A 26,937-nucleotide genomic window follows, 5' to 3' on the forward strand; every position below is an offset into this window, starting at 1 on the left:
GGTCCCTGCCCTCCCCCGGGGGATGCCGATGCCGGTCCCTGTCCCCCGGCCGGTCCCTGCCCTCCCCCGGGGGATGCCAGTGCCGGTCCCTGTCCCCTGGCCGGTCCCTGCCCTCCCCCGGGGGATGCCGATGCCGGTCCCTGTCCCCCGGCCGGTCCCTGCCCTCCCCCGGGGGATGCCGGTGCCGGTCCCTGTCCCCTGCCCGGTCCCTGCCCTCCCCCGGGGGATGCCGATGCCGGTCCCTGTCCCCCGGCCGGTCCCTGCCCTCCCCCGGGGGATGCCGATGCCGGTCCCTGTCCCCCGGCCGGTCCCTGCCCTCCCCCGGGGGATGCCGATGCCGGTTCCCGTCCCCCGGCCGGTCCCTGCCCTCCCCCGGGGGATGCCGATGCCGGTCCCTGTCCCCCGGCCGGTCCCTGCCCTCCCCCGGGGGATGCCGATGCCGGTACCTGTCCCGGAGCCGTTCCCGTTCCTGCGCTCCCGGCGCCGCGCCCGCGGTTTCCCCGCGCTCATCTAATATACCAGCGATATTATGCGGCCACGCCCACTGCCACGCCCTCTCTAAGATCCGCCAATCACTGACTCCTCCCCTCTCCCGCCCTACCCAATGAGGAGGCGGGGCCGCGCGGGGCTGGCCAATGAGGAGCGTGCCGGCGGGGCGCGCGCCGCAGTTTCTCTTAAAGCGCGGCTTTCCCCGAAATCAGCTGACCGCGAGGGGCGGGGCCGGGGCGGAGGGGGCGGGGCCTGTGTGGGAGGGGGCGTGGTCAACCCGCCCCCAGCCCGGGTCTGTCCCGGGCCCGTCCCAGGTCGATCCATTCCCAGCTGCAACCCAGTTTCCCCAGTCCCAGAGCCGTCTTCCCAGAGCCAGACTGGTCCGTTACCAGTCCCACATCAGTCCCTCCCCAGTCCCAGACCAATTCCCCAGTCCCAGACCAATTCCCCAGTCCCTGACCAATTCCCCAGTCCCAGACCAGTTCCCCAGTCCCAGACCAATTCCCCAGTCCCAGACCAATTCCCCAGTCCCAGACCAGTTCCCCAGGCCCAGACCAGTTCCCCAGTCCCTGACCAATTCCCCAGTCCCATACCAGTTCCCCAGTCCCAGACCAGTTCCCCAGTCCCAGACCAATTCCCCAGTCCCAGACCAGTTCCCAGTCCCAGACCAATTCCCCAGTCCCAGACCAGTTCCCCAGTCCCAGACCAATTCCCCAGTCCCATACCAGTTCCCCAGTCCCAGACCAGTTCCCCAGTCCCAGACCAATTCCCCAGTCCCAGACCAATTCCCCAGTCCCAGACCAGTTCCCCAGTCCCAGACCAGTTCCCCAGTCCCAGACCAATCCATCCCCAGCCCATGATCAGTATATGCCCGAATCAATCTCCCGTCCCAGATCAATCTAGTCCTATAGCAGTCTTCCCAGTCCCAGACCAGTTTCCCCAGTCCCAAATCAGTTTCCCCAGTCCCAGACCAGTTTCCCCCATCCCAGACCAGTTTCCCCCATCCCAGACCAGTTTCCTGAATCCCAGATCAGTTTCCCCAGTCCCAGCCCAGTTTCCCCCATCCCAGATCAGTTTCCCCAGTCCCAGCCCAGTTTCCCCCATCCCAGATCAGTGTCCCCAGTCCCAAAACAGTTTCCTGAATCCCAGATCAGTGTCCCCAGTCCCATACCAGTCTCCCAGTCCCAGAACAGTTTTCCCAATCCCAGGCCACTTTCCCCAGTCCCAGACTGGTCCATCCCCAGTCCCAGTTTAGTCCAGGCAGCTCCCAGTTCCTTTCTGGATCAAGCCCAGACCCGGATCATTCCCTCCCTGCCTGCCCCAGCCGTTCCCACTGTTCCCAGTCCAGATTTGGTGTCCTGACTGTGCCCCAGCCCAGCCAAACCCAGCCCGACCCACCAGAGCATAAAGCACCATCTGCAGCCTGACTTCAGAGGGGTTTTTTTTTTGGGATTACCAGATTACACACACATTTCTTGGAAGAAAACCATAATTACTCCCACGTGGGTAATACAGAGAAATGGGAAATGGATGGAGCTGCACAGATGGTTTAATAAAAATCACGCTCTGAGGTGCACAACCTTTCCTGTCATTTCTAATAAAGAACGGCTGGAATGGGCCTTGTTATTAAACACCCCACTGATCCTCATTGGATCCCCCCCCAGGAGATTTGGGATGAGCCAAAAAACATCTTCTGCAATCAGATACAGTCAGGAGGATTCATGTTCTTTTTTGACCAAAAATACAATTTTAAGCTTTGCTTATTGGTGGGTCTTTGCATCACCACCTCTCCTTGCTAGATAGAGACCCTCCTCTAAAAACCTCTTTGTTTTGCTAAAATTCTGGGAAACTTGTGATATTTTAAAGGGTCTGCACACAACCGAACTCTCCATCCCCTCTGGAGACCAAAAACTTGGAGATCCACTGCAATGGAGTGAGGTGACTTCATCATCCCCACCTTCATTTTGGCTCTGCAGCCTCAGAGGCAGCCTGGAAAGGTAAATTCCACTCCAAATTCTCTGGGGCGAGGGGGGAATTTTTTATCCTGTGGGGAGGATAAAAAAATTAACCCCATTAAAATAGGGTTTCAGGCACTTGAAACAGGCTGGGACATGCCCCACAGCCCTGTTTGCTGCTGGGAAGGGAAGATGAGCACACCAGCAGGGCCAGGAATGTGTTGGGAACAATTTTCCCATGTCAGCCACGCTCCAGCAGAGCCCATTTCCTCTGCCAGAGGCACCAGGATTTTGGGAAGGCTGATGTGGGACAGCAGAGGCCAGCAGCCAAGCGTGATGTGCTCTTGGCAATGTCCAAAAAGTGGAAATCCAACCCAGTTTCACCTGGCCCCCAGAATTCCTAAAGCCACCTCAGGTCCCACTGATGGAAGCCAGAGTGGAAAAATAGATATATTCACCTGGGATAACCCTCAAAGCCAGGGAAATTTGGGTTAGGAGGGGATTTTTGGGGCGTGGTTGTCGCTGTGATGTCAGGCACGGAGGGTGCTGCTGCTCTGGGGAAGCATTCCCTGTGATTCCCCAAATCTGGGGGATTTTCCCAGGTTTTGCTCTGGTGCTGTGGTTCCCTGGGAATGTTTGAAGCCCGGGCTGTGGAGCTTATCACACCTCCTGCACATCTAATCTCTGCTTATCACCCATCTCCAATGACTTCCTATTAACTCCCACTTTCTTCTCTTTTCTCTTCCTGCGTGCAAGTTCCATTTTTCTGCTTCCTGACTTGAAAACAGAGGCTTTAAATCCAATATTGATCCCTGAGCTGATTGCTCAGCTTCCCTTCAGCCCACTCCGTCAACAGCCTCCATCTCGTTAATTGCTTTCCCATTACTTCCATGTGGAATAACAGCCACAGGGACCCTTTTCTCCATTTAAATAAATGGGGGGAAAAACCCCATTTTTTTCCCCCTGGAATTCTATATCATGGCTAAACATGGAATATTTAAAACTTATCGTTTTGCTGGTGGTTCTCATCAAGAAAATGGGAAGCAGGGTGGTTGTTTCAGTCCATTTCTGTATTCCAACCAGGAACACCACAAATCAAGTCCAGGCACCCTCAGGATTTAATCACTCTCTTCTTTATTAGGAGCTGGGTGAGTCACCCCTGGTGCTGTCACACGATGAGTACCCGAAAATCTTCATCAAGGGAATTCCTAGAAATGTTTTTAATCCCCTTTTTCTTAGAAGGAATTGCAGAGCAGACATTTTTGAGTGGACAAACAGGGTAATTTTAGTAAAAGGCCGAGATGGCACAGAAGGGTTGAAGGTTTCCAGGTGGAAGAGCTGAATCCATGGGATGGGACCCTTCTTGTAAGGCAGATGGGGGATGATTCCTGCCAAAGAATGCTCTGGAAAAGCACAATCCGAGTTTGGGATGAAAAACTGGACACGGCCACGGGGTTTAGATGTTAAAAAGGCTTTTGGAGAGGGACAGAGTTAAATTGGTCCATGGGTTGAGTGAATCCATCCAAGCTTTTGGTTTCTTTGGCAAGCAGGGACATTCAGATGGGACTCGGGGGAAACCCAAACCCACTCTGGCTCCAGGGATGGAGGCAGTGGGACAGGCACTGCTGGATTTTCCCCCTCCCTGGGGTTGGGGTAAGGAAAATGCCAGCTAAAAGGTAAATTTGGATTTACCTTTCCCCTTATCCCTGGGGCTGGGATAAGGAAAATGCCAGCTAAAAGGTGAATTTGGATTTACCTTTCCCCTTATCGCTGGGGCTGGGATAAGGAAAATGCCAGCTAAAAGGTGAATTTGGATTTACCTTTCCCCTTATCCCTGGGGCTGGGATAAGGAAAATGCCAGATATTCACCTGCCAAGGACATGCACAGCAAGGGGCAGCCCCAAAACACCTCCAGCCCCTCTCCCCATCCCACTGGATGCCAGGTGAGGCTCAGAGCATCCCCAAATCCCGGGATTCACCCCTCCTTCCTCAGGGAAGCAGAGGACAAGGTGGCCTCTCTCCATCTCCTCCCACCTTGGATTCCCAAGGTCTGCCCCACCTTTTCCGTGCCCTGCCAGCCCAGATATTGTCATGAGGAGAGAGGGACGGGGCTGGCTGCTGCTCTGAGGGTGGAAAGGTGGCTGTAATCCATTGGGAATGGGGGAATGGGACAGGGCAGGGCACTGTCACCCGTTCACTGGAGCTGGCAGCTGACAGGGGGGTCTGTGGGTCCCGTCCCCCTGCTCCAGCCCTGGAGCCCACGGTGCTGGCAGCTTTGTGCCCTAGACACGAATCCCTGGAGGTGCCTGGCAAAGGGAAAACTGAGTTTTCCAAGCCCCAGGGCGAACAGCCTGGCTGCTTATCTGTTCGCCCAGCTGCTGGCACCAGCGGTGCCACCTGCGCGGCAGGGAGGGGGCAAGGTGGGAGCTGGGGAGCGGGGCCACGAGCAATCCCTGCTCCCCTGCTGGCCCAGCAGGCGCTGCAGCTCCTCCTGGTCCTGGAAGGGGTTCCTGCCGTAATCCCGGCGGATCCAGGCGCGGTACTGCCGGGAAGAAGGCAGAAGAGGTTGTCAGGGTGACCTGGGCAGCTGAGAGACCCCAGAGAGAGAGCGGGGCTGCGGCAGCTCCGGCGGAAAGCAGCGAGCAAAGCAATTCCTGCTGCGTCCCCAGGCACAGCCAGCATGCAGGAAGGTCCCAGTGCCACAGGAGCTCACACTCAGCACCCCACAGATGCAGTGCATCCCCCCATCCCACACTCCCCACCTCAGAGCTGGCAGCACCCTCAGCTTCCCACACTGGCTGCAGCTGGGACAGCAGCTTTATTTATTTCTCCTTGCCAAGAAGCTGCTGCTGTTCCCCGTGTGCCTGAATTCCCGTAAGGAATGCTTCCCAAAGCTTTTTTTTTTTTTTTTTTTCCCCCACAAGCAGCACGGCCGAGTTGGTCCTTGCAAGGTGGGGCAGGTTTGTTGTCAGAGCACCTCGGGAGGTTGTGGGGAGCCTCTCGCCCCACTGATCCCCATTATTCCAGAGGCAGGAGAATCCTGGTGGCCAGGGGCCAGCTGGCAGCAGGCTGAGGCCTGGAAGCAAGGGATGATCCAGAGAAACTGTTCCCGTTACTGCTGGGATGAGGAAACAGCCAGACAGTCCCAAATTGCAGCACGGGGGAGCGTGGGCAGGAAGGGGCAGCTCTGCCAGGATTCCCCATTCTGGGCTCACAGGGGCTCTGCCATCTCCCTGAGGAGCTGGGATCCAGCTGCTCCAGCAAGGAAATACTGGGATGAGTGGCAGAAGCACACCCAGCAGCACCAAAGACCCCGAGGAAAGGATGGAGGGTGCAAAGGGTGTGGAGAGGGACTGAGCAGTGGAGCCCTGGGGGGGGGGACAGGGACAGGGATGGGACACAGCCAGGGGATCCAGAGGGAGAGGGAAGCAGCTCCCGTGAGCTGCCCGGCCTTGGCACCCCCAGGGTGAGATGCCCTCGCTGTGGATTTGGGCTCCTGAATGGGCAGGAGCCACTGAGCTCCCAGAAAAAAGTTTGGGATGCAGGGCAGCAGGATTGGCAGCTCAGCACCAGATCAGCCACAAGGGAAACAAAGTTTTAGACTGACCCTGGTGGTATCCCCCTCTCCTGCAGCCAGGGAAAAAGTTTTAGACTGACCCTGATGGTATCCCCCTCTCCTGCAGCCAGGGAAAATCAGCTGGGACAGGGGGGATTTCCACTGGGAATGTCTGGATTTCCCAACTCCACTGCAGGACTCACCAGGGCTGTCACACAGTTGCCACCTGCAAGTAGGGACATCCCTGCCCAGGGCAGCCCTGAGAGCCAGACCTGTATTCCTCGAGAGAAAACACCCCCTGGGAAGTGAGACCCACAGGGTTTGGGACAGGATTTGGGGCAAGGCCCACGCCAGGATCTCATGGGGGGCACATCCCTTCTGTGCAGGCCATGCAGAGGGATGGAGCTCCGTGGGAAGGGCTGCCTGGCACCCAGCAGGGCTCAGCACCCAGCCTGGGAGCTGGCTCCACCGTCCAGGGAAGAGGGAAGGAGTGGGTGGGAGGTGGGGGAAGCTGCCAGGCATTTCCTCTTAAAGCCAGAGCAAGAAGTGGTTCCAGCCCATTTCCTCCAGTGCTCACCACCAACCCACTGCCCTCCTCCTCCTCCTCCTCCTCCTCCTCCTCTCTGCTGGGCCAGGAGCACCCAGCCCATCTGGGTAAAAGGCAGCCTGGCCACGATGTGCCAGCACCATTCTGTCACCAGAATGTCCATCTGTGACCTCTGTGACATCCACACTGTCCTGCCTGTGCCCGCTGACTTCCTTTTCTAACCTTACCCATCATCCTGCTGCTGCTCTTGGTCCCTTCCTTCCTTCTTTATCCCTCCAGCCCAGAGAAGCCCCATTTGCCAGCTTGAAACCACAGCTGCACACTCCAGCAGTGGGGCTGGAGCATCTTCCCCATTCCTTCCTCCCATCTGAGCTCCCTGAGGTGAAGGAAACTGAGGCACCACAGCCCCAGGAGGTCCCCAGAAGGTCCAAGGAGGGTCCCCAGAAGGTCCAAGCTGTTCCTCAAAGGTTTCAACCACCAAGGATTGAGGCTTCCCACCCACGAGGGCCATTCCCTGCCCAGTGCTGACATCAGAGGGAACACGGGTGGGAGTTTCAAGGAAAAGGCAGCTCTTGCTAAATCCCACAGACAGGAAAACACATCCCAGCACCTCCACCCTCAGCTGTGCCTTGGCTGTTTCAGGGAAAGGGTTGCAAAGCCACTGGCAAAGCCGTGAGGTGATGGAAAAGCAGCTTCGAAGGGAAAGGGAGGGAATTGTGGCATCCATTGAGCCCAGCGTGGATTTTGGGAGCAGGAGGAATGAGTGGGATGGAGGGAGAGCACAGCAAACCCCACACCAGGGTCTGTGCTGGGCCAGAGCGTGGGAAGGGCTGGGGAGAGCTGGCCCAGCCAGGGGAAGCCCCGCAGGGAATCTCCAGCCCCGCGGGTGTTTTGTAATCCCCGGGAGCATTTTCCAGCCTCCTCCAGGGGCGTTTCTGGTGATGACGGGGGGCAGAGCCACATCCCTCATGTGACAGCACCCGGGGAAGAGAACTTGGCCCTGGGGACGGGGCTGGCCTTCGGGACAGTGTCACGGGCTGTCCCTGCTCCCTCTGCGAGGACACGAATCCCCTCCGAAGGGACCGCAGGGTCCCGTTTGCCACGGGGCCATCGCACGGTGCTGCAGTGCACGGGGGGCTCTGCCTCCAGGGGTGGCACCGGGTTTAGGGGTGACAGGAGCTGTGACATCCCCTGAACACGTCTTGTCCAGGGCTTCCTTTTCCTTGCAGAGGTGTCTGTGTCCCATGGGAAGTTTGGGAGCCCAGGGATGGGTGAAGGAGCAGAGTCCAGAGCGGGAGGCTGGGGGCAGCTGGAGAGCCAGGGGGGAGCTGTGTGTGGCAGGCTCATTCTTCTCTCTCTCAGGATTTTTTCATAGAGGAACACAGAGAGAAGAAAGAGAAAATAATTTCTATTTCTTCTCCTTGTTCTTCCTGTGTGGAATGTGTTTGGAGAATTGTTTACCTGGGGTGATTGCTTGGTTGGATTCTGGTGAGGATTGTTTGAGCTGATGGCCAATCCAACCCACCTATGGCTGGACTCTCAGAGAGGGCCACGAGTTGTGAGTTAGATATGGTAGTTAGAAAAGGTATGTAGGTAGTTTTAGAATCTCCTTTAAATAGTATATTAATGTATTATAGTACAGTTATAATAAAGAAATCATTCAGCCTTCTGAACTGGAGTCACACATCAGCATTTCCTCCCACCAGGTTCACCTGCATTTACAATAGCTGTGCTTTTAAAAGCCTTTGCTTTGCTTTTTAAGGTCTTTCCCTTTGCCTTTCAAGGCCTTTCCCTCTGCTTCCGAAGGCTTTCCAGGTCAAAAGTGCAGCTCTGACCTCTGCACTGAGTGCTCTCCCAGCTGCTGAAATCCAGCTCGGCTCGGCTCCATCCTCCCTCCCCTGCACGGACTGGGAACCCAGCCAGCCCAAGCTCCTGCTCTCCCAAAACCTGCTGCCCCACCTCTTTTTGGGGAGGAAATAGGAGATTTCTCCACCCACACCTGCTCCAGCCCGTCACCTGCCTCTGAGAGCGGGGCACTGCTGGCAGAGGGAGCCCTGGCAGATCCAAGCGTGCCCAGACATCCCGAAACTCCTCACAAGAGCCTTCCTCCTTCCTCCCTCTCCGTGCTGCATTTCTGGGAATTGGCCCAGCTCCTTCCTGAGGTTCCCAAGGGACAAACTGCTCTCCCATCCCTCCGGCTGCATCTCAACTCGAGAAAACGAGTTTAGGGCTTTTGAGAGCTTTCTAAAGTGCACTCGCACAATATCAAGGCATTTTTTTTTTTAAATTTCTTTTTGTTCTTGCACACAAATCCTCCGGTGATAAACAACATTCCCCAAATCCAGCTGGGGCAGACAGAGAGCTGCATGCAGAAGAGCCGTGCCTGGTTGCAAACCCCTCCAAAACGTCCCTCAAAGGGACCTTACCTGGTGGAGCAGGGTGCTCTCGTATTCCTGCAGCTGCTGCTGGAAGCCGGAGTTGGGGCTGGCGTAGGAGCGCACGGCCCTGGTGGCAGCCAGGCAGCTCTGCCAGCCCAGCTCTGTCACTGTCATCAGGTATGCCACCAGGACCGTGGTGCTGCGGGACACCCCGGCCAGGCTGGGCGGCCGAGGAGCCGGGTCAGGGAGGGGATCCCGCAGGAATCACCCCTGGGATGCACATTCCCTCACTGGGGTGCGAGCAGGAGTGGGTTGGGAGGGGATAAGGAGCTGTCTCACACTCTCACTGCTGTTGTCACCTCCCTGTCCCCTCCTCAAGCTTGTCCCACATCCTGGATGCTCGGGTGGCCAGTGCAAGGAGAACCCATTGCTGTGGATCCAAAGGCCTTCCCATGGCCCTCCTTGCTGCTCTGTGCCTCCTCCTCTCTTTGTCCCCCTCCCCAGTGATGTTCAACACCAAGGACACTTTTTGGGAGCCCATGCCTGATGCCTCAGGTTTGAGCTTTTCTATTTTTCAGATTCTGAGCTGCTTTAGTGTGTGGGTCTGGGCTTCACATTAGGGGATGGTGAGCTCTCCTCACAGAGCAGGGAGACAAAACAATTCCTTCTCCAGCTGGGGACTAAGGACAAAGGATCCAAACCTCAGGCCCAGGAGCACAAACAACGTGGGCTGGAGAGAGAAAATCAAGCAGGATGGGACTGCATGGGCTGGAGCTGGAATGGGACAATGAACTGCAATGTGCCAATGGAGCAGAGCTGATCACAGTGAGAGCCCCCGGGAGCGCTCGTGCATTTTGGGACCATTTGGGTTCATCTTGGGTGCAGCCCTGGCTGGGCTCTGGTGCTGCCCAAGGTGGATCCATGGAGGAGATCCTTTTGATCAATCCCTGCTTTATTCTTTAACTCTGTCTAGTCCCTCCTCTAGGGCAGCCTGCCCAAGGCATCATCCCCAGCTCCCAGAGGACGGACGGGGTGTGAGGGGTCACAGCAGCTCTCACCAGTGCACCAGGCAGCCTCCCCCTCCGAGCCGGCACTCGTGGATGAACTGGATGCACTCCTTAAAATGCTGCAGCCTGCAGGGAGAGAGGCACGGGTGAGGAGGGAAGGGCTGGCTGTCCCTGCAGGGCACCAGGACACCCTGCAAACAGCTGCACTGTCACTCCCAAGGGTTTTTCACCACCCTGGGGCCACCAGCGTGGGGTGGGAGCAGAGATCCTTCCTCTACCAGGTGAAGGTGATGCCTCAGGTTTTAGCTTTTATATTTTTCACACTCTGTGCTCCTTTAGTGTGTGGGTCTGGGCTTCATATAAGGAGATAGTAATCTCTCCTCACAGAGCAGGGAGAAAAAACAATTCCTTCTCCAGCTGGGCACCAAGGACAAATGATCCCAATCTCAGGCTCAAGAGCACAAACAACGTGGGCTGGAGAGAGAAAAACAAGCAGGATGGGACTGCATGGGCTGGAGCTGGAATGGGACAATGAACTCCAATGTGCAAATGGACCAAAACTTTGCAAAGAAGTGAGACTCCCAACCCTAACAAAAAGAAAACCAAAAATCCGCAGAGAAGAGGGTCCCTTTGGCAGCACCTCTGCTGCGGCGCCGGACTTCCTCTGCTCCGCATGACGGGGTGGGCGGGAGCCCACAGAGCCTTCCTGATTTCTCAGAAGCCAAGGCTTGACCTCCCACAGTTATTCCACTGGGTCCCTTGCCAAGGGAGCTGCTTTCCCTCAGGGAGCTCTCCAGAATCTTCTCCATCACTTCTAGCCCATGGAAAAGGGTGTTTGTTCTTCACCCTGCCCTGGGAGCGCCAGGCTCGGTGCTGTCCAAGGAGCCAAAGAGGAATTTATTCAGGAATTGCAGGAGGTTCTACTTCCCAGGAGCAGGAGGAGAGATGAGGGAGTGTCTGATATCGTGATCAGGCTAAAAATATTGAGCCTCTCATTCCTGGAAGGAGATGTCAGTCCAAGGATCCTCCAGCAAATGGAGCATCACCATCTGGGAGGATTTTCCCTGCCCAAGTGATGCCTCAGGTTTTGGCTTTTCTATTTTTCACACTCTGTGCTGCTTTAGTGTGTGGGTCTGGGCTTCACATTAGGGGATGGTGAGCTCTCCTCACAGAGCAGAGAGACAAAACAATTCCTTCTCCAGCTGGGCACCAAGGACAAATGATCCAAACCTCAGGCCCAGGAGCACAAACAACGTGGGCTGGAGAGAGAAAAACAAGCAGGATGGGACTGCATGGGCTGGAGCTGGAATGGGACAATAAACTCCAACGTGCCAATGGAGCAGAGCTGATCACAGTGAGAGCCCCCGGGAGCGCTCGTGCATTTTGGGACCATTTGGGTTCATCTTGGGTGCAGCCCTGGCTGGGCTCTGGTGCTGCCCAAGGTGGATCCATGGAGGAGATCCTTTTGATCAATCCCTGCTTCATTCTGTAACTCTGCCCAGCCTCTGTTCTAGCTGAGCCTTCCCAAAGCATCAAAAGCTTGTCCCAGGGGATTTCCCTGCTTGTCCTGCTGACCTTCTCAGAGCAGACAACATCCCCCAGGGCCTGCAGGTGCTGCCCACTCAGCTCCAAACTCTCCAGATCCCAGTCCTCTCCTTCAGCCCCTCGGCAGGAGCAGCAGGAATGTTCTTTGCTTGCAAGGACACGATGCTCGTGCCTCCAGCCTGCATCCCTGTCCCAACCCACCCCAAAGGGATTTGGCTGCCTCATCCATCTTCACCCACTCCACGGGTGTTTTGCCCACAGGGAAAGCTCTGCCTGTGCTTTTCCAGCCTCCAAGCGTGGGATCAGGGCGTGGAATTAGTGCTGAGAGCTGCTGAGCTCCCGAATCACAAGCAGGACACAAAGTTCACCAGGATTGTGAAATCCAAGGCATAAACTGACAAGCAGAAAATAGTTTCTTGAATAACTCTTCCTTCCTGCAGGCAGCCTTATCTTCTTTTTTTTTCCCCTCTTTTTTTTTTTTTTTTTTTTGCCTTTCGTAGACACGCCACAAGCACAAAGAAGTGAGTGAAGGGGGAAAAAATACCAACCAAAAATCCCAGTTCTTGCTGAGGCAGGGTTTTCTTGTAAAGCTTCTCTTTCCGCTCAGCCAGAGCATGAGCAAGCAGGATTCCACCCCCGGGCATGGCTGCTCCCAAGGATGCTGGAAAATCCAGCACCTCCACAGGCAGGGCCTTGGAAATTAAGTTTTGATGATTTTTAGGGCTTGATTGGAGAGAAAAATCCTGTGGATTGGCCAAATTGCTGGTGCAAATGGATAAATTATGGGTGCCCATCACCCAAAGCAGCAGCATCCCACAAAATCCTGGGAATTCCTCCCAGCTCCTCTCAGCAGCTTCATCTCCACAACAGCATTCCAAGAGTTATGAGCATGGGTGCTTCATATGGCAAAAATAATTTATTCTTTAATAAATTTCTCTTAAAAAAAAAAAAAAAGCCTTGAAGACTGACACAAATCATCTTTCTAACACTCCAATTTTCAATCCTGCCCAGTGGAATAACTCTGAAAATTGACGAAAAATTACAGTGCCTGACTGCAAGCACACTTTAAAAAGAGATTTTAAGCCCTAAAATGTTCTTTACCACACAAAAATGAGCCCGAGCTCCTGGGAAGCTCAGGGGTTATGTGAAATTTCACAGCATGAATGGACTGAACCTTAATCCTGCAGAACCTGAGCTTTTACTGACCAACACCTGCCAACAGGAAAAAGGATGGGAAATCACTTACAGGTTTTGACTGGATGAATCCGAGGCCGAGATACACAGATAGGTCATGTCCTGCAATACCAAATAAAATAGTCATGAAATACCTCCAAGAATCACAAAATCCTCCATTGCTCTCTCTTTTTTTCCTTCCTCAGTTGACCTTGAGAGGAGAAGAAAGCTGAAAACCACTTTGGGGTTTGCTGCACTGCAATGGATGGGTGCATCCATCCCACCCCATTAATTTCCTCTCAATCCCACAGGACAGGCCAGGCTGTGGGGCCAACTAAAATGCTCAGGAGCCCCCCAAAACAGACCCAGGGAGCCCCAAACTCCACCAGGAAGGCGTGCACTGACAAAGCCACTCTCATCAATGAGTTATTTCCTCCCCGTCCTTTTAATACCCCATAAATCATCTGCTGCCTGCTGGCCTAGGTCAGATTACTTTCCTCTCCTTAAAACATCGCTTCCTCGATCCTCCCTGTTCAGAGCTAAATTTAGATCCTTTTTATCTGGGGGTTGGGGTGGTTTTTTAATTCCTTTCATAGCGAAATGGGGAGGGGGGGGGGGGGAATCCTGCAGCCAGAGCGCCAGAGATTGCCCCATCACCGTCAGGTCCCTCCTGGCTCAGGCAGCCCAAACCCCTGGACCCCCCTCCAGCCCAGGAGGCTGGAAAAATTGGATTATTTATGGAAGGAAGGGGCAGAGCAGGATGGGCACTGGGATAGTTCTGTGCTGGGATGACCCACAGGCTTTCCGTGCGTCACCTCATCCACAGCTCCACGCCTGGTGCCACCCCAGCGTCTCCCCAGGAAGAGCCACCAGGCCACCACATCCACCGGCGAGAAGCCCAAAGGACCTCAGGCCACCCCAAAGTCCGACCCACGCCCCCCAGGCCGGGACGAACCCAGCGGCTCCTCACGGGGCCGGGTGTCCCCATCCCGGGGCCACGGCAGCGGTGCCGGGCTTTGCGGTCACGGCTCGGGGCCATGATTGACACATTGCAACCCCCCCGGGCCCTGCCGCTTCCCTCTGCGGGCTCTGCTCCGTGGTGTAAGCGCTGCGTGCGCTTTGCTCCGTGGTGTAAGCGCTGCGTGCGCTTTGCTCCGTGCTGTAAGCGCTCCTGAGCTTTGCTCCGTGGTGTAAGCGCTGCGTGCGCTTTGCTCCGTGGTGTAAGCACCGCGTGCGCTTTGCTCCGTGGTATAAGCGCTCCTGCGCTTTGCTCCGTGGTGTAAGCGTTGCGTGCGCTTTGCTCCGTGGTGTAAGCGCTGCGTGCGCTTTGCTCCGTGGTGTAAGCGCTCCTGCGCTTTGCTCCGTGGTGTAAGCGCTCCTGCGCTTTGCTCCGTGGTGTAAGCGTTGCGTGCGCTTTGCTCCGTGGTGTAAGCGCTGCGTGCGCTTTGCTCCGTGGTGTAAGCGCTCCTGCGCTTTGCTCCGTGGTGTAAGCGTTGCGTGCGCTTTGCTCCGTGGTGTAAGCGCTGCGTGCGCTTTGCTCCGTGGTGTAAGCGCTGCGTGCACTTTGCTCCGTGGTGTAAGCGCTCCTGCGCTTTGCTCCGTGGTGTAAGCGCTCCTGCGCTTTGCTCCGTGGTGTAAGCGCTGCGTGGGCTTTGCTCCGTGGTATAAGTGCTGCGTGGGCTTTGCTCCATGGTGTAAATGCTCTGAGCACTTTGCTCCGTGGTGTAAATGCTCTGAGCACTTTGCTCTGTGGTGTAAGCGCTGCATGCACTTTGCTCCGTGGTGTAAGCGCTGTGTGTGCTTTGCTCCATGGTATAAATGCTCTGAGCATTCTGCTCCGTGGTGTAAATGCTCTGAGCACTTTGCTTCACGGTGTAATCGCTGCATGCACTTTTCTCCGTGGTGTAAGCGCTGCGTACGCTTTGCTCCATGGTGCAAGTGCTCCGAGTGCTTTGCTCTGTGGTGTAAGCGCTCCAAGTGCTTTGCTCCGTGGTGTAAGCGTTACAAGCACTTTGGTCCGTGGTGTAAGTGCTCCATGCGCTTTGCTCCATGGCATAAGCACTGTGTGCACTTTGCTCCGTGGTGTAAGCACTCCCTGTGCTTTGCTCTGCATTGTAAGCCTTCCAAGCACTTTGCTCCATGGTGTCAGCACTCCGAGAGCTTTGCTCTCCCTTGTAAGTGCTCCCAGAGCTTTCCTCTCCCTTGTAAGCACTCCGAGCGCTTTGCTCCCTGTCTGGCCCAGCCCCGCGCTCACCAGCCCTGGCTGCTGCCCCAGCCCCGGTCCCCGTCCGTTTGTCCTTCCTTGTGGCTCTGTCCCACTCCCGGTACTCAACGCCTCAGCAGGGAACGGCCCCAGCTGGGGTTTTGTTGGGGTTCCCCCCGTGGTGGTCCCAAAAGGAGGAGGGGTCCTGGTGGTCCCGTTCCCTTCCTGCAGCATCCCAACACTGGGGTGAAGCACCCGCAGCACCAGGAGGACGTGGAGCTGCTGGAGAGCCCAGAGGAGCCAGGAATGCTCCAAAAGCTGGGAAAACTGCTCTGGAGCCAGGCTGGGAGAGCTGGGGGTGCTCACCTGGAGAGGAAAAGGCTCCAGGGAGAGCTCAGAGCAATTCCAGGGCCTGAAGAGGCTCCAGGAGAGCTGGAGAGGGTCTGGGGACAAGGGATGGAAGGACAGGACACAGAGAATGGCTCCCAATGCCAGAGGGCAGGGATGGATGGGATATTGGGAATGAATTCCGCCCTGGGAGGGTGGGGAGGCTGTGGCACAGGTGCCCAGAGCAGCTGTGGCTGCTCCTGGATCCCTGGAATGCCCAAGGCCAGGTTGGACATTGGGGCTTGGAGCAGCCTGGGATGGTGGAAGGTGTCCTTGTCCCCCACCAGGTATCCAGCACCCCACGGCCGTGCCCCTCACTCCTCCTGGCGCACGGAACCATCCGGGCAGGATCTGTGCACGAGCGACCTGTCCCACACCTCTGCCACCACCCCCTGCAGGCGGGCAGCTCCCTCCTGCCTCAGTTTCCCCACCCAGGATCCCGCAGCGCTCCGGGGATCAGCGAGGCCGGAGGAGCGGGGACACCGAGCAGGCAGTGCCAGCTCCGGTTGCGAGTCCCGCCGTGTCCCCTCCCCGCCGGGGCTCCATTCGCGGGGCGCCGCCGCCCTCTCGTGGGGACCCCCCGGCAGCACCGGGCACCCGCCGGGCCCGGCCCCGCAGCGCCTGCCCCCCAAAAACCACCGAGCGATGCCCCAAACATCCCGCTGCTCCCTCCCCAAATCCATCACTGAGCTCCTTTGGGCAGCATCGCCTGGCGTCAATCGGTGTAAATCCGTGCAAATCCGTGCAAATCCAGCATTGCTTCTCCCCAGGCCAGGAGAACGTCCTGGATGTCCCTTCCCAGCTCCTGCTGCCCTGGGTGGTCCCCAGGCCCCCAGCCAAGCACGCACCTCCAGCACGGGCTTGGCACGGTTGTGGACGGACAGGATGTGGGTCACCCCCTTCCTCAGCAGGTTCTCATGGTCCTCAGAGTCTGGAAACGGGAGCCACCTGGGAATTAGCTGCCCTGCTGGGACCCACCGGCCACCCCCACCCACCACCCCCCACCCCCTGACCCCCATTCCAGCCCTTCCCGCTGCCTCTCATCCCACACGGTGCAGGGAGGAGACTGGACTCCTCCTTCCAGGCAAAATCCCCCTGGGATGCACTGGGTACTCAGCAGGTTCCTAAAGCCATCCCCAAAATCAGAAATTACCCTGAGAACTCAGACAAGGCTGTTGTGTCCTTGCTGTTGAGGTTTCCAGATATGCCATGAATTTCCTGGAGTTCCAGCATGGCTGGTGACCACAGCTCCCAGTGCACATCCCTTTCCTGGGCTGGACTGGGATCACTGGGATGGGGATTTGGGGCCGCTCTGGAAGATGCTGAGATCCCCAGTTGGGAGCACATGGAGTTGCCAAGGAGAGGAATCCCCCAGACTTGCCAGCTGCCCAAGGATCCCAAAGCACCACAGAGGGGCAGGGAAAGACACTCACCATTAATATTCCCCAGGTAGAGGCCGGTGACAATCTGGGAGGTGACAAAAAGGAGAGAGAATTCAGATGGCACCAGGAACAAGGTACATCTGATGTGGTGGGAATGAGCTCCAGCAGGACCAGGACACCTGGCACCAAACTCCCCGGGCCATGCCAAACTGAGCACCCAAATCCATGGATCACCCTCATAAACAGCCAGGAAAGGCTGAGCCCAAACCCCTCAGGAGAGCAGAGCTCAGGAAAAACTCAGCACAGAAACGGGAGGAGTTTGGATGTGATCCTCTGGAGTTTCAAAAGTTGCATCTGCCAGCTGGGGATGGATGGATGCTATTTATAGCAGGATTTATATTTATTGCAGTTAAGAGATGTCAAGGCTGCAGATTTGGTCTCCAACTCACTGCTGCAGGGTTATGAAGGAGAAAAGGGACAGTTGAGCGTGTTTAAGGGGTGTAAGAACCTGCCAGGGCATTTCCAGAGGCAAAGAAGGACAGAGCTGATTGTCAGCTGGACCTTCTGGTGCCCATGTGGCAGAAGAGCCCTGGTTTGAGGAGTTTTAGGGTTTTCAACAGCACTGGGCCACATCCAGCTGAACCCCAGCCCATCCCTGGGTGCAAACTCCTGGATTCAGCACAGCACAAACTGTGAAGGGGAATGCAGAGCCCTGCATCTTATGGAGTCCAAAATTGGATCCTACAAAAGTGTCTGCACCAATCCAGTCCTTGGCAACAAACAGCCTGGGCTCCCCAAAAGGGTTTGGTGGCACTGGGGGGCTGTAAAAGGCATTTTGCCTGTCAGGCTGAGTTCGCAGGGGGTGAATCCCCGGTGTTAAACCACATCAGAGCCGTGCAGAGGGAGTTTGCCCTGATCTGATCTCTCTGTTGGTGTCCCAGAGTCTAATTTTAAACTGGAGGACTCACATTCCAAGTGGTTATTTAAGGACACCAACAGAAATTGATCCCCTCCTCCAGCCCTGGAGGAAAAAGCAGCACTGAAACCACACTTCCCCCACTGCTGGGGCACACCCCGAGGGTAGAAAGGGGGGAATTTCTCTGCAGGGACTCCTGTTATCCCTCAGGATGAAAATGCCAAGGTTTTACCCCCCCAGGGATGAGCACTTAATGCCAGCTGTCACTTTTCTGACACCTGCAGACACCAAGCTCTTCACCTCAGATAAAAACCTTGGATTTAAATCCCTGATTGTTTTCCTAATTCTCTTGAAGTGCTTAGAATTCCAAAGGGCTGTGGGAAAGGGGAAGGTGCAGACAGCTGTGTTTAGGGATCTGGGAAGTGCACCCATGAGCTGCAGAAGAAGAGGACGTGCTGGCCACCATCCCACTGTCCCCCTGTACCTTGCTCATTCCAGTCCCCATGGATTTTCTCTGCTCAGGATCAGGATTCGGGTGGTTTCTCAGTCTCCAGGGCTACCTGCAAACAAACACCCGAAATTCCCAGGGAGGATGGTGAGATCTGACCTCCTCCCAGAGCATGAGGAAGGGAAACACGCCAGGAGGGAAGCAAGCAGAGCCCTGGCAAACTCAGCTCACCTGAGGCTGCTCCGGCGGGTCCCGCTGCTGCTCTGGAGGGAAAGGGAGCAGAGAGTGGCTGGTGCCAGGAAGGGGAGGATGAAATAAGGATCTGGGATCGTGGCGAGGCTCAGGTTTCTCTCCTGGCCTTCCTGGGGTTCCACAGCTTTTTGGAAGGACAGACCCGGGAGGAAGAACTCCCTTATCCCAGCAGCACTGAAACTCCAGCATTTGCTCCAAAATACCAATTTTCCAGGCATACAATCCCCTGGCAGCTCCGTGCCACCAGGCTGCCAGAGGCAGGAGCTGTGCAAGAAGGAGGAAAAAGCAGAATTCCAGCCATCATCAGCCTGGGATTGTCACCCTCGTCCTTCTCAGCAGCCCAGAGATAAATTTATCACTTAAGGGATTTTTCAGGCATAGGAAGGGGAGTTCATTGCTTAATTCCCATCTGATTACCTCACTTTAAAAACCTTCCCAAATTTCTGAGTGTAAGGAAAAGAGGGGTCAGCAACAGCCTACCACAGCTCCTAAACCACACCATCAAATTCCTGATGGTTTCCTGTCCCATCAGGAAAAGAGCAAACTTAAGTCCAAGCTTGCTTTAGGCTTCAGAAGGGTGGGGATCAGAAGGACCAAAGATCTTGGGAGTAAAAACCATGGATGTCCATGTATGGGCACACAAGGAGCTGCATCATAATTCAGAAAATTCCTTCATGGATCAGCTCTGCCCACAGAGACACTGGGAAAAACAGGGAGTAAGAGCTGTTAAAAACCTGCTGAGTCCAGCTCATCTGAAGGGGGAAATTTGGCAGCAGCTTTCTTAGCCCTGAAAACATGAAGCCAGGCAGCAAATCCTGTTCAGGAACCCAATGTCCCACCCCAAGAAACCCACCCAGAGACCAGCAACAGGCAGCTCTCAAGTTAACCAGACATTTATTAGCATTTCTGGAGGTGGAGAGGGTGTTCCAGTACAACAAGCAACGAGGTCACACACGGGTGATGGAATCATCTCATATTCAAGCAGAGCAGGTTCCACTGAGTTGCTTTATTTCTTCCATTCGTTCTTGTCAAAATCCCACTGGGCTGTGATGCCCTGCACGGGGTTAACCCTCATGTCCAACATCCTCTTGGTCTGAGCTGACACCCACTCGTCAGAGAAGGTGTGCGGGACAGGGCCGTACACTGCAGGATGGGAAGGGAATTATGGAATTATGTCCTCATGCCACCTCAGCAAGTTGGGAATTCTGGGCTATGTTCTGCTAATAAAAGGGTTTTTTTCCCCCTGAAGTCATCCCACTGGAGCAGGGTGCCCAGAGAAGCTGTGGCCGCCCCAGCCCTGGAAGTGTCCAAGGCCAGGTTGGACGGGGTTTGGAGAAACCTGGGGCAGTGGGAAGTGTCCCTGGCCATGGATGGAGGTGAAATGGGATCATCTTCAAGATCCCTTCCAACCCAAACCAGCCTGTGAGTCTGTGACTTGTTCCAATCTCCACTCCCTGCATGCAGTCTCTGCAGCATCCAGCTCAAACCACACTCCCACATGGATTCTCCAGTGGTTTCCTCCATCACCAAGATAACAGCTTCCTGCTTTCCTATTTTTGGGAGCCTCAAGGCAGGGAGCAGCTCCTTTAACTGCTGCTCTGCCTCCCGGCAGCTGGAGGCTCCCTGGAGGTTGAATCCATAGCTGGGAAGGCAGCCAAACGTGGCAGAAACCCAAATGTTCACTACCCAGTGCAGCAAAAGAGGGGAAGCTCTGGAATCAGGAGTCTCACCACTCACTCCCTTCCATTTCCCGTCCTCCCAAAGCTCCACTCCCTTTCTGTGAGTCAGCTTCCTGAATATTTCTGCTACATCCCTACAAGCTGCAGCTCCAGGATGGAGTTTTCAGGGACTAACAGACAGCTCCTGCTGGAAGTCCCTGTTCTGGCTGTTCCATAAACCATCCTGACCCCACAGAATTCCCATCAGGCATCTCCTGATCCTACTCTCCACGGAAGAGTTACTTACTGAAGTGCTTCTGCCAGATGAGGATGAGTCCAGTGAGACCAAGGAAGAACAGAACTCCCCCTAGGATGGTTTTCCACTCGTTTGTCCCTTTGTTCATCTCTGCGTAGGTCTCATTGAATTTTATCCGATACACTGTGGGGGGGAAAAAAAAAGCATCAAATCCTCTCTTTTAACTTTTCCTGGGATTTGCAGGTGACCAGGAACTCTGCAGAGGGAGGTGAACGAAGCCTGAGGCTGGCCAGAAGGGGATGGATCTTAAATTAGGTTTGGCACACACCAAAGCCAATCAGTTGTTTCACCCCAACATCAATTTTAGTCTCCATTTTACAGATTATCCTAAAGTTGGGCACAAGTTACAGTGTAGACCTGAAAGAAGGAAAACTGGGAGTTCTCCTTCCTCCCCTCCAATTCCCAGTGTGGTTATTGACCCCAAAGCTTCCTAGCACAAATAATTCCAACAGGAATGTTTCGAGCTCAAAAGGCTTCTCAGCTGCTGCTGAAATCCACAGGAATTTAAAATCCAAAGCAGCAGAAAATTTGGAGCAATTCCTCAAAAAGTTTTAAACCTTTCCCAGACCAGGTTCTCCCTTCATACCACAAGAGCAGTTAGAAAAGATGAGGCAGATTTATTTGCAAGTCAAAACACCCACGGGGAGCCTTCATTAGCTGGAATTTGGTTCATGCCAAGGTCAGTGGTTATTAACATTCAAATCCACGTTTGTGTTTGGGGCTCACTTTACCCAGCTGGACTAACAATGGCACGTTGTTGTACTGAAGAGATTTTTTTTCCCTGGCCGGTTGAAAGCAGATGGGAATCAGGAAATAAATCTAATTATTATTATTATTATTATTATTATTATTATTGGTTTCTGGAAGAGGAAGGAACGGCTGAGTGTGACCTCAGATATGGAACAGAAGGCATAGCAAGGACATTGCATGTTCTGTAACAGCACCAAAGACCCTGGGAATAAAAACCATGGAGCACACAAGGAGCTCCATCATAATTCAGAAAATTCCTTCATGGATCAGCTCTGCTCACAGACACTGGGAAAAAGTATGAAGAGCTGTGCCAAGTATGGCCTGGAACAAAAAGCTGTCTAAAGACTTCTGACAAGGGCCTGGAGTGCCAGGACAAGGGGAATGGCTTTGAGCTGAGTGGGTTTAGGTGGGATATTGGGAAGGAATTCCTCCCTGTGAGGGTGGGCAGGCCCTGGCACAGCTGCCCAGAGCAGCTGGGGCTGCCCCTGCATCCCTGGCAGTGCCCATGGCCAGGCTGCACACTGGGGCTTGGAGCAGCCTGGGGTGGTGGAGCTTGATCTTCAAGCTCCCTTCCCACCCAACCCAGTCCATGCACTGAGGATGGAAATTGTGCTGTGGCTGCCTGGGAGATCCCTCAGAGCCCCCCAGACCTACATTCCACTTTCTCATCCACGGACAGGGCGCTCCACGATGCCTTCTCCTTCTCCTTGAGCGCCCGCTGCTGCGCAGACAGGTCCCTGACGAAGGCCACCTCGGGCAGGGGGACATCCCGCCGGTCCACGTAGACGGGCAGCGTGTAATCCTCAGCCTTGACCACGCCAGCTGAGGGGACACACACATGGGGACACACACATGGGGACACGGGGACACACACGGGGACACGGGGACACACACGGGGACACGGGGACACACAAACACATGGGGACAGGGACACAGGGACACACACACATGGGGACAGGGACACAGGGACACACACACATGAGGACACAGGGACACACATGTGGGGACACAGGGACACACAGAGGGACACACACACAAACACACATGGTGACAGGGACACACAGGGACACACACACATGAGGACACAGGGACACACAGAGGGACACACACACACACACATGGGGACAGGGACACACAGGGACACACACACATGAGGACAGGGACACACACACATGGGGACAGGGACACAGGGACACACACACATGAGGACAGGGACACACATGTGGGGACACAGGGACACACAGAGGGACACACACAAACACACATGGTGACAGGGACACACAGGGACACACACACATGAGGACACAGGGACACACAGAGGGACACACACACACACACATGGGGACAGGGACACACAGGGACACACACACATGAGGACAGGGACACACACACATGAGGACACAGGGACACACAGAGGGACACACACACACACACATGGGGACAGGGACACAGGGACACACACACATGGGGACAGGGACACAGGGACACACACACATGGGGACACAGGGACACACACACATGAGGACACAGGGACACACACACACACAGGGACAGGGACACAGGGACACACACACACACACACGGGGACACGGGGACACATGGGGACAGGGACACAGACACACAGAGGGACAGGGACACAGGGACACACACACATGGGGACAGGGACACAGGGACACACACACACACACAGGGACAGAGGGACACTGGTCACAAACCAGAACCCAGCAGTGCAAATTGCAGCAGTGCAGGAGGTGGGAGAGCCTGGCAGAAACGCTGTTCTAACAGCTAAAAATGGAACTACAGAATGGTGTGGGATGGATTGGGAAGGACCTTAAAGATCATCCCAGTCCACACCCTGCCATGGGCACAGGCATCTCCCACTGTCCCAGGACTCCTGGCCTTGGGCACTGCCAGGGCTCCAGGGGCAGCTGGGGGGGCTCAGCCTGGAGCAAAGGAGGCTCAGGGGGCCCTCCTGGCTCTGCACAGCTCCTGACAGGAGGGGACAGCCGGGGGCATCAGGCTCTGCTCCAGGGAACAGGGACAGGAGGAGAGGGAACGGCCTCAGGCTGGGCCAGGGCAGGCTCAGGGTGGACAGCAGCAGGAATTTCCCCATGGAAAGGGGGGTCAGGGATTGGAACTGCCCAGGAAGGGCTGGAGCGCCCATCCCTGGAGGTGTCCTGGGAATTCCTGGATGTGGCACTCAGAGCTCTGGGCTGGGAACAAGGCGGGCACTGGGCACAGCTGGACTTGGTGACCTTGCAGCTCTTCTCCCACCTGGATGATGCCATGATTGTGACTCCTGCCACCTCCCCAGGCTCCCTCCACCCCAGCCCTGCCCACCCGGGGCAGTTTTCTGTGCTCCTCCCCTCCAGGCTGTGCTTTACCCACCGTGTCCATGTGCCCCGAGGCACAGGGAGGTGGAGATGGATCTCCTCCCGACCAGGCTGAACATTCTGGAAGCCAACATCCTGCAAGGGCAGGCAGCAACAGTCGGTGCCAAGGTGAAATTAAGAACCTTTTCCACGAGTTTATATTAAAAAAAAAAAAATACAGCCTAAAGATTTACATCTCCTTCTCCAGAGGGCAGCACACCACTCCATGCTGGGAAGGATATTTACTGGGATATTCTCCCACTAAACCGGCTGGGATGAGCCTTTCTGTCCCTGCTTTTAACCCGAGCCTCCTGCAGTGAAAGCAAAGGACATTCCCTTATTTTAACCACCCTTCTAGGACGCTGTCATTCCAAAATAAAGCAATCCTGGGCGGATTCCAGGAGCCCCAAGCACATCCCGGAGCCACTGCAGCAACCCCAGAGCAGGGAGCATCCCAGGGAAGGGCGGGATCCCAGACAAGGGATTCCCACCCACACGGGATTCCAGGCCCTCCGCTGACCCCAGCCCAGCCCAAACCCGCCCAAACTCCCGCTGTCTGCCCCTGACCTTGCCCTCCCTGCCTGTCACCTCAGTCCCGCCCGACATGTCGCGACACCGGTGACCGAACGCCGCACGGGCAGCCTGGAACGCGCGGGAGGGGTCGCAGCGCTCCCCCCTCACAGCCCTCCCCGCATCCCCCCAACCCGCGCTGTCCCGCCAGCCCGGCCGTGGATAGGGATGGCGGGGGGGCTCCGCTCTCCCTCCCAGCCCGCTCCCAGCCCGTCCCCGGGCTCCGCCCGCCCGGCCCGGCCTCACGACCTGGCGACCGTCCTCTACGGCTGGCGGGACCGGAAGGAGCCGCGGCCGGAAGCGCGGGGCACGCCGGGAGCGCGGGGCAGCGAGCGGGCCGGGCCGGAGCGGCCCCGCGCGGGGGCTGATGGGATGCGGGCGGACCGCCGCTGGAGGTGTCTCCCGGATTCCCAAAATCCCGGGATCGCTGAGGGTGGGAAAGAGCTCCGGGATCATCGAGAGTCCACCCTGTGACCCCGCCTTGTCCCCAGCCCAGAGCTCTGAGTGCCACATCCAGGAATTCCCGGGACACCTCCAGGGATGGGCGCTCCAGCCCTCCCTGGGCTGTTCCAATCCCTGACCCCCCTTTCCATGGGGAAATTCCTGCTGCTGTCCACCCTGAGCCTGCCCTGGCCCAGCCTGAGGCCGTTCCCTCTCCTCCTGTCCCTGTTCCCTGGAGCAGAGCCTGATGCCCCCGGCTGTCCCCTCCTGTCAGGAGCTGTGCAGAGCCAGGAGGGCCCCCTGAGCCTCCTTTGCTCCAGGCTGAGCCCCCCCAGCTCCCTCAGGATCCTCCAGCTCCCTCAGGATCCTCCAGCCCCTTCCCAGCTCCCTCAGGATTCTCCATCTCCCTCAGGATCCTCCAGCCCCTTCCCAGCTCCCTCAGAATTCTCCAACCCCTTCCCAGCTCCCTCAGGATCTTCCAGCCCCTTCCCAGCTCCCTCAGGATTCTCCATCTCCCTCAGGATTATCCAGCGCTTTCCTGCTCCCTCAGGATTCTCCATCCCCCTCCCAGCTCCCTCAGGATCTTCCAGCTGCCTCTGGATCCTCCAGCCCCTTCCCGCTCCCGCAGGATTCTCCATCTCCCTCAGGATCCTCCAGCCCCTTCCCAGCTCCCTCAGGATCCTCCAGCCCCTTCCCAGCTCCCTCAGGATCCTCCAGCTCCCTCAGGATCCTCCAGCCCCTTCCAGCTCCCTCAGGATCCTCCAGCTCCCTCAGGATTCTCCAGCCCCTTCCCAGCTCCCTCAGGATTCTCCATCTCCCTCAGGATTCTCCAGCGCTTTCCTGCTCCCTCAGGATTCTCCATCTCCCTCAGGATTCTCCATCCCCCTCCCAGCTCCCTCAGGATCCTCCAGCTCCCTCAGGATCCTCCAGCCCTTTTCCTGCTCCCGCAGGATTCTCCATCTCCCTCAGGATCCTCCATCCCCCTCCCAGCTCCCTCAGGATCCTCCAGCTCCCTCCCAGCTCCCTCAGGATCCCCCAGCCCCTTTCCCTCTCCGTTCCCTTCCCTGGACACGCTCCAGCCCCTCCAGGTCTCGTGAGGGGTCCCGAGCCGGGCGCGGAGCCCCAGGTTTGGCGGCCAGGAGCCGGCTGGAAGAGCCCCGAGGGGATCAGCGTGCCAGCCGGGGACAAACGCCTCCACTGAGGCCACTCGGGGTGGTGCCTTTTACACAGAAACCCTCTCTCCTTTATTATTCGGGATGCCGCATCCCTGGCAGTGCCCAAGCCGGGCTGACGGGGCTCGGAGCAGCCGGGGACAGGGAAAGGCGTCCGGGGTGGGAGCGGAGCACCTTGAAGGCCCTTCCAGCGCCAACCGTCTGCGATTCACGACGACGTGGAGGTGCTGGGCTGGGACATCCCAGAGGTTCTTCCCACCCCATCATCCCAGAGATCTTCTCCCACCCCATCATCCCAAAGATCTTTTCCAACCCGATGATCCCAAAGATCTTTTCTCACCCAATCATCCCAGAGGTTTTTCCCACCTGACAATCCCACAGATCGTTTCCCACCCGATGATCCCAAAGATCTTTTCCAATCTGATGATCCCACAGATCATTTCCCACCCGATGATCCCATAGATCTTTTCCCACTCCACGATCCCAGCGGTTTTTCCCACCCCATGATCCCAGAGATCGTTTCCAACCCCACAATCCCAGAGATCTTTTCCCACCCCATGATCCCAGAGGTTCTTCCCACCCGATCATCCCAGACATCATTTCCAACCCGATGATCCCAAAGATCTTTTCCAGCCCAATGATCCCAGAGGTTTTTCCCACCTGACAATCCCACGGATCTTTTCCCACCCGATGATCCCAAAGATCTTTTCCAATCTGATGATCCCACAGATCGTTTCCCACCTGATGATCCCAAAGATCTTTTCCAATCTGATGATCCCACAGATCGTTTCCCACCCGATGATCCCAAAGATCTTTTCCAATCTGATGATCCCAGAGATCTTTTCCCACCCCATGATCCCAAAGATCTTTTCCAATCTGATGATCCCACAGATCGTTTCCCACCCGATGATCTCACAGATCTTTTCCAATCTGATGATCCCACAGATCTTTTCCGATCTGATGATCCCAGAGATCTTTCCCACCCCATGATCCCAGCGGTTTTTCCCACCCGACAACCCCAGAGGTTTTTCTCACCCCGTAATTCCAAAGATCTCTTCCAAACCAGTGATCCCAGAGATCTTTTCCAACCCAGTGATCCCAGAGGTCTTTCCCACCCCATAATCCCAAAGATCTTTTCCAACCCAGTGATCCCAGAGATTTTTTCCCACCCCACGATCCCGGAGGTATTTCTCACCCCATGATCCCAGAGATTTTTTCCCACCCCATGATCCCAGGGGCTTTTCCCACCCCACGATCCCAAAGACCTTTTCCAACCCAGTGATCCCGGAGAATCTTTCCCCACCCCACAACCCCAGAGGTTTTTCCCCCGGTCCCGCGGCTCCGCCGGCACCGAACGCTCCCAGCCCTCCCTGCCCACCGCTGCCCTCACACCGCTCACCCCTCGCCCCCCATCCATCCA

The 26,937-nt window shown here is 56.2% G+C and overlaps 2 protein-coding genes across 2 annotated transcripts; both read right to left on the reverse strand.

The window, feature by feature from the left end:
• Nucleotides 1-4,803: 4,803 nt before the first annotated feature.
• Nucleotides 4,804-18,444, reverse strand: LOC137481217 (dual specificity protein phosphatase 22-A-like). The gene is made up of 8 exons (XM_068202774.1): nucleotides 18,218-18,444; nucleotides 18,023-18,098; nucleotides 16,674-16,707; nucleotides 16,089-16,171; nucleotides 12,724-12,773; nucleotides 9,984-10,058; nucleotides 8,974-9,145; nucleotides 4,804-4,986 (listed from the first exon to the last, which is right to left on the reverse strand). The coding sequence occupies exons 2-8, from the start codon at nucleotides 18,041-18,043 to the stop codon at nucleotides 4,804-4,806; spliced, it is 618 nt and encodes a 205-aa protein (XP_068058875.1). The 5' UTR covers nucleotides 18,044-18,098; nucleotides 18,218-18,444.
• A 671-nt stretch (nucleotides 18,445-19,115) lies between these two features.
• Nucleotides 19,116-24,231, reverse strand: COX4I1 (cytochrome c oxidase subunit 4I1). Its single transcript, XM_068203151.1, has 5 exons — nucleotides 24,154-24,231; nucleotides 23,351-23,430; nucleotides 21,617-21,784; nucleotides 20,204-20,335; nucleotides 19,116-19,381 (listed from the first exon to the last, which is right to left on the reverse strand). Exons 2-5 carry the CDS (start codon nucleotides 23,427-23,429, stop codon nucleotides 19,245-19,247), a joined length of 516 nt encoding a protein of 171 aa, XP_068059252.1. The 5' UTR covers nucleotide 23,430; nucleotides 24,154-24,231; the 3' UTR covers nucleotides 19,116-19,244.
• Between the last annotated feature and the right edge of the window lie 2,706 nt (nucleotides 24,232-26,937).

The sequence above is a fragment of the Anomalospiza imberbis genome, chromosome 12 (assembly GCF_031753505.1).
Source record: "Anomalospiza imberbis isolate Cuckoo-Finch-1a 21T00152 chromosome 12, ASM3175350v1, whole genome shotgun sequence".
In the NCBI taxonomy this organism is placed as follows: Eukaryota; Metazoa; Chordata; class Aves; order Passeriformes; family Viduidae; genus Anomalospiza; species Anomalospiza imberbis.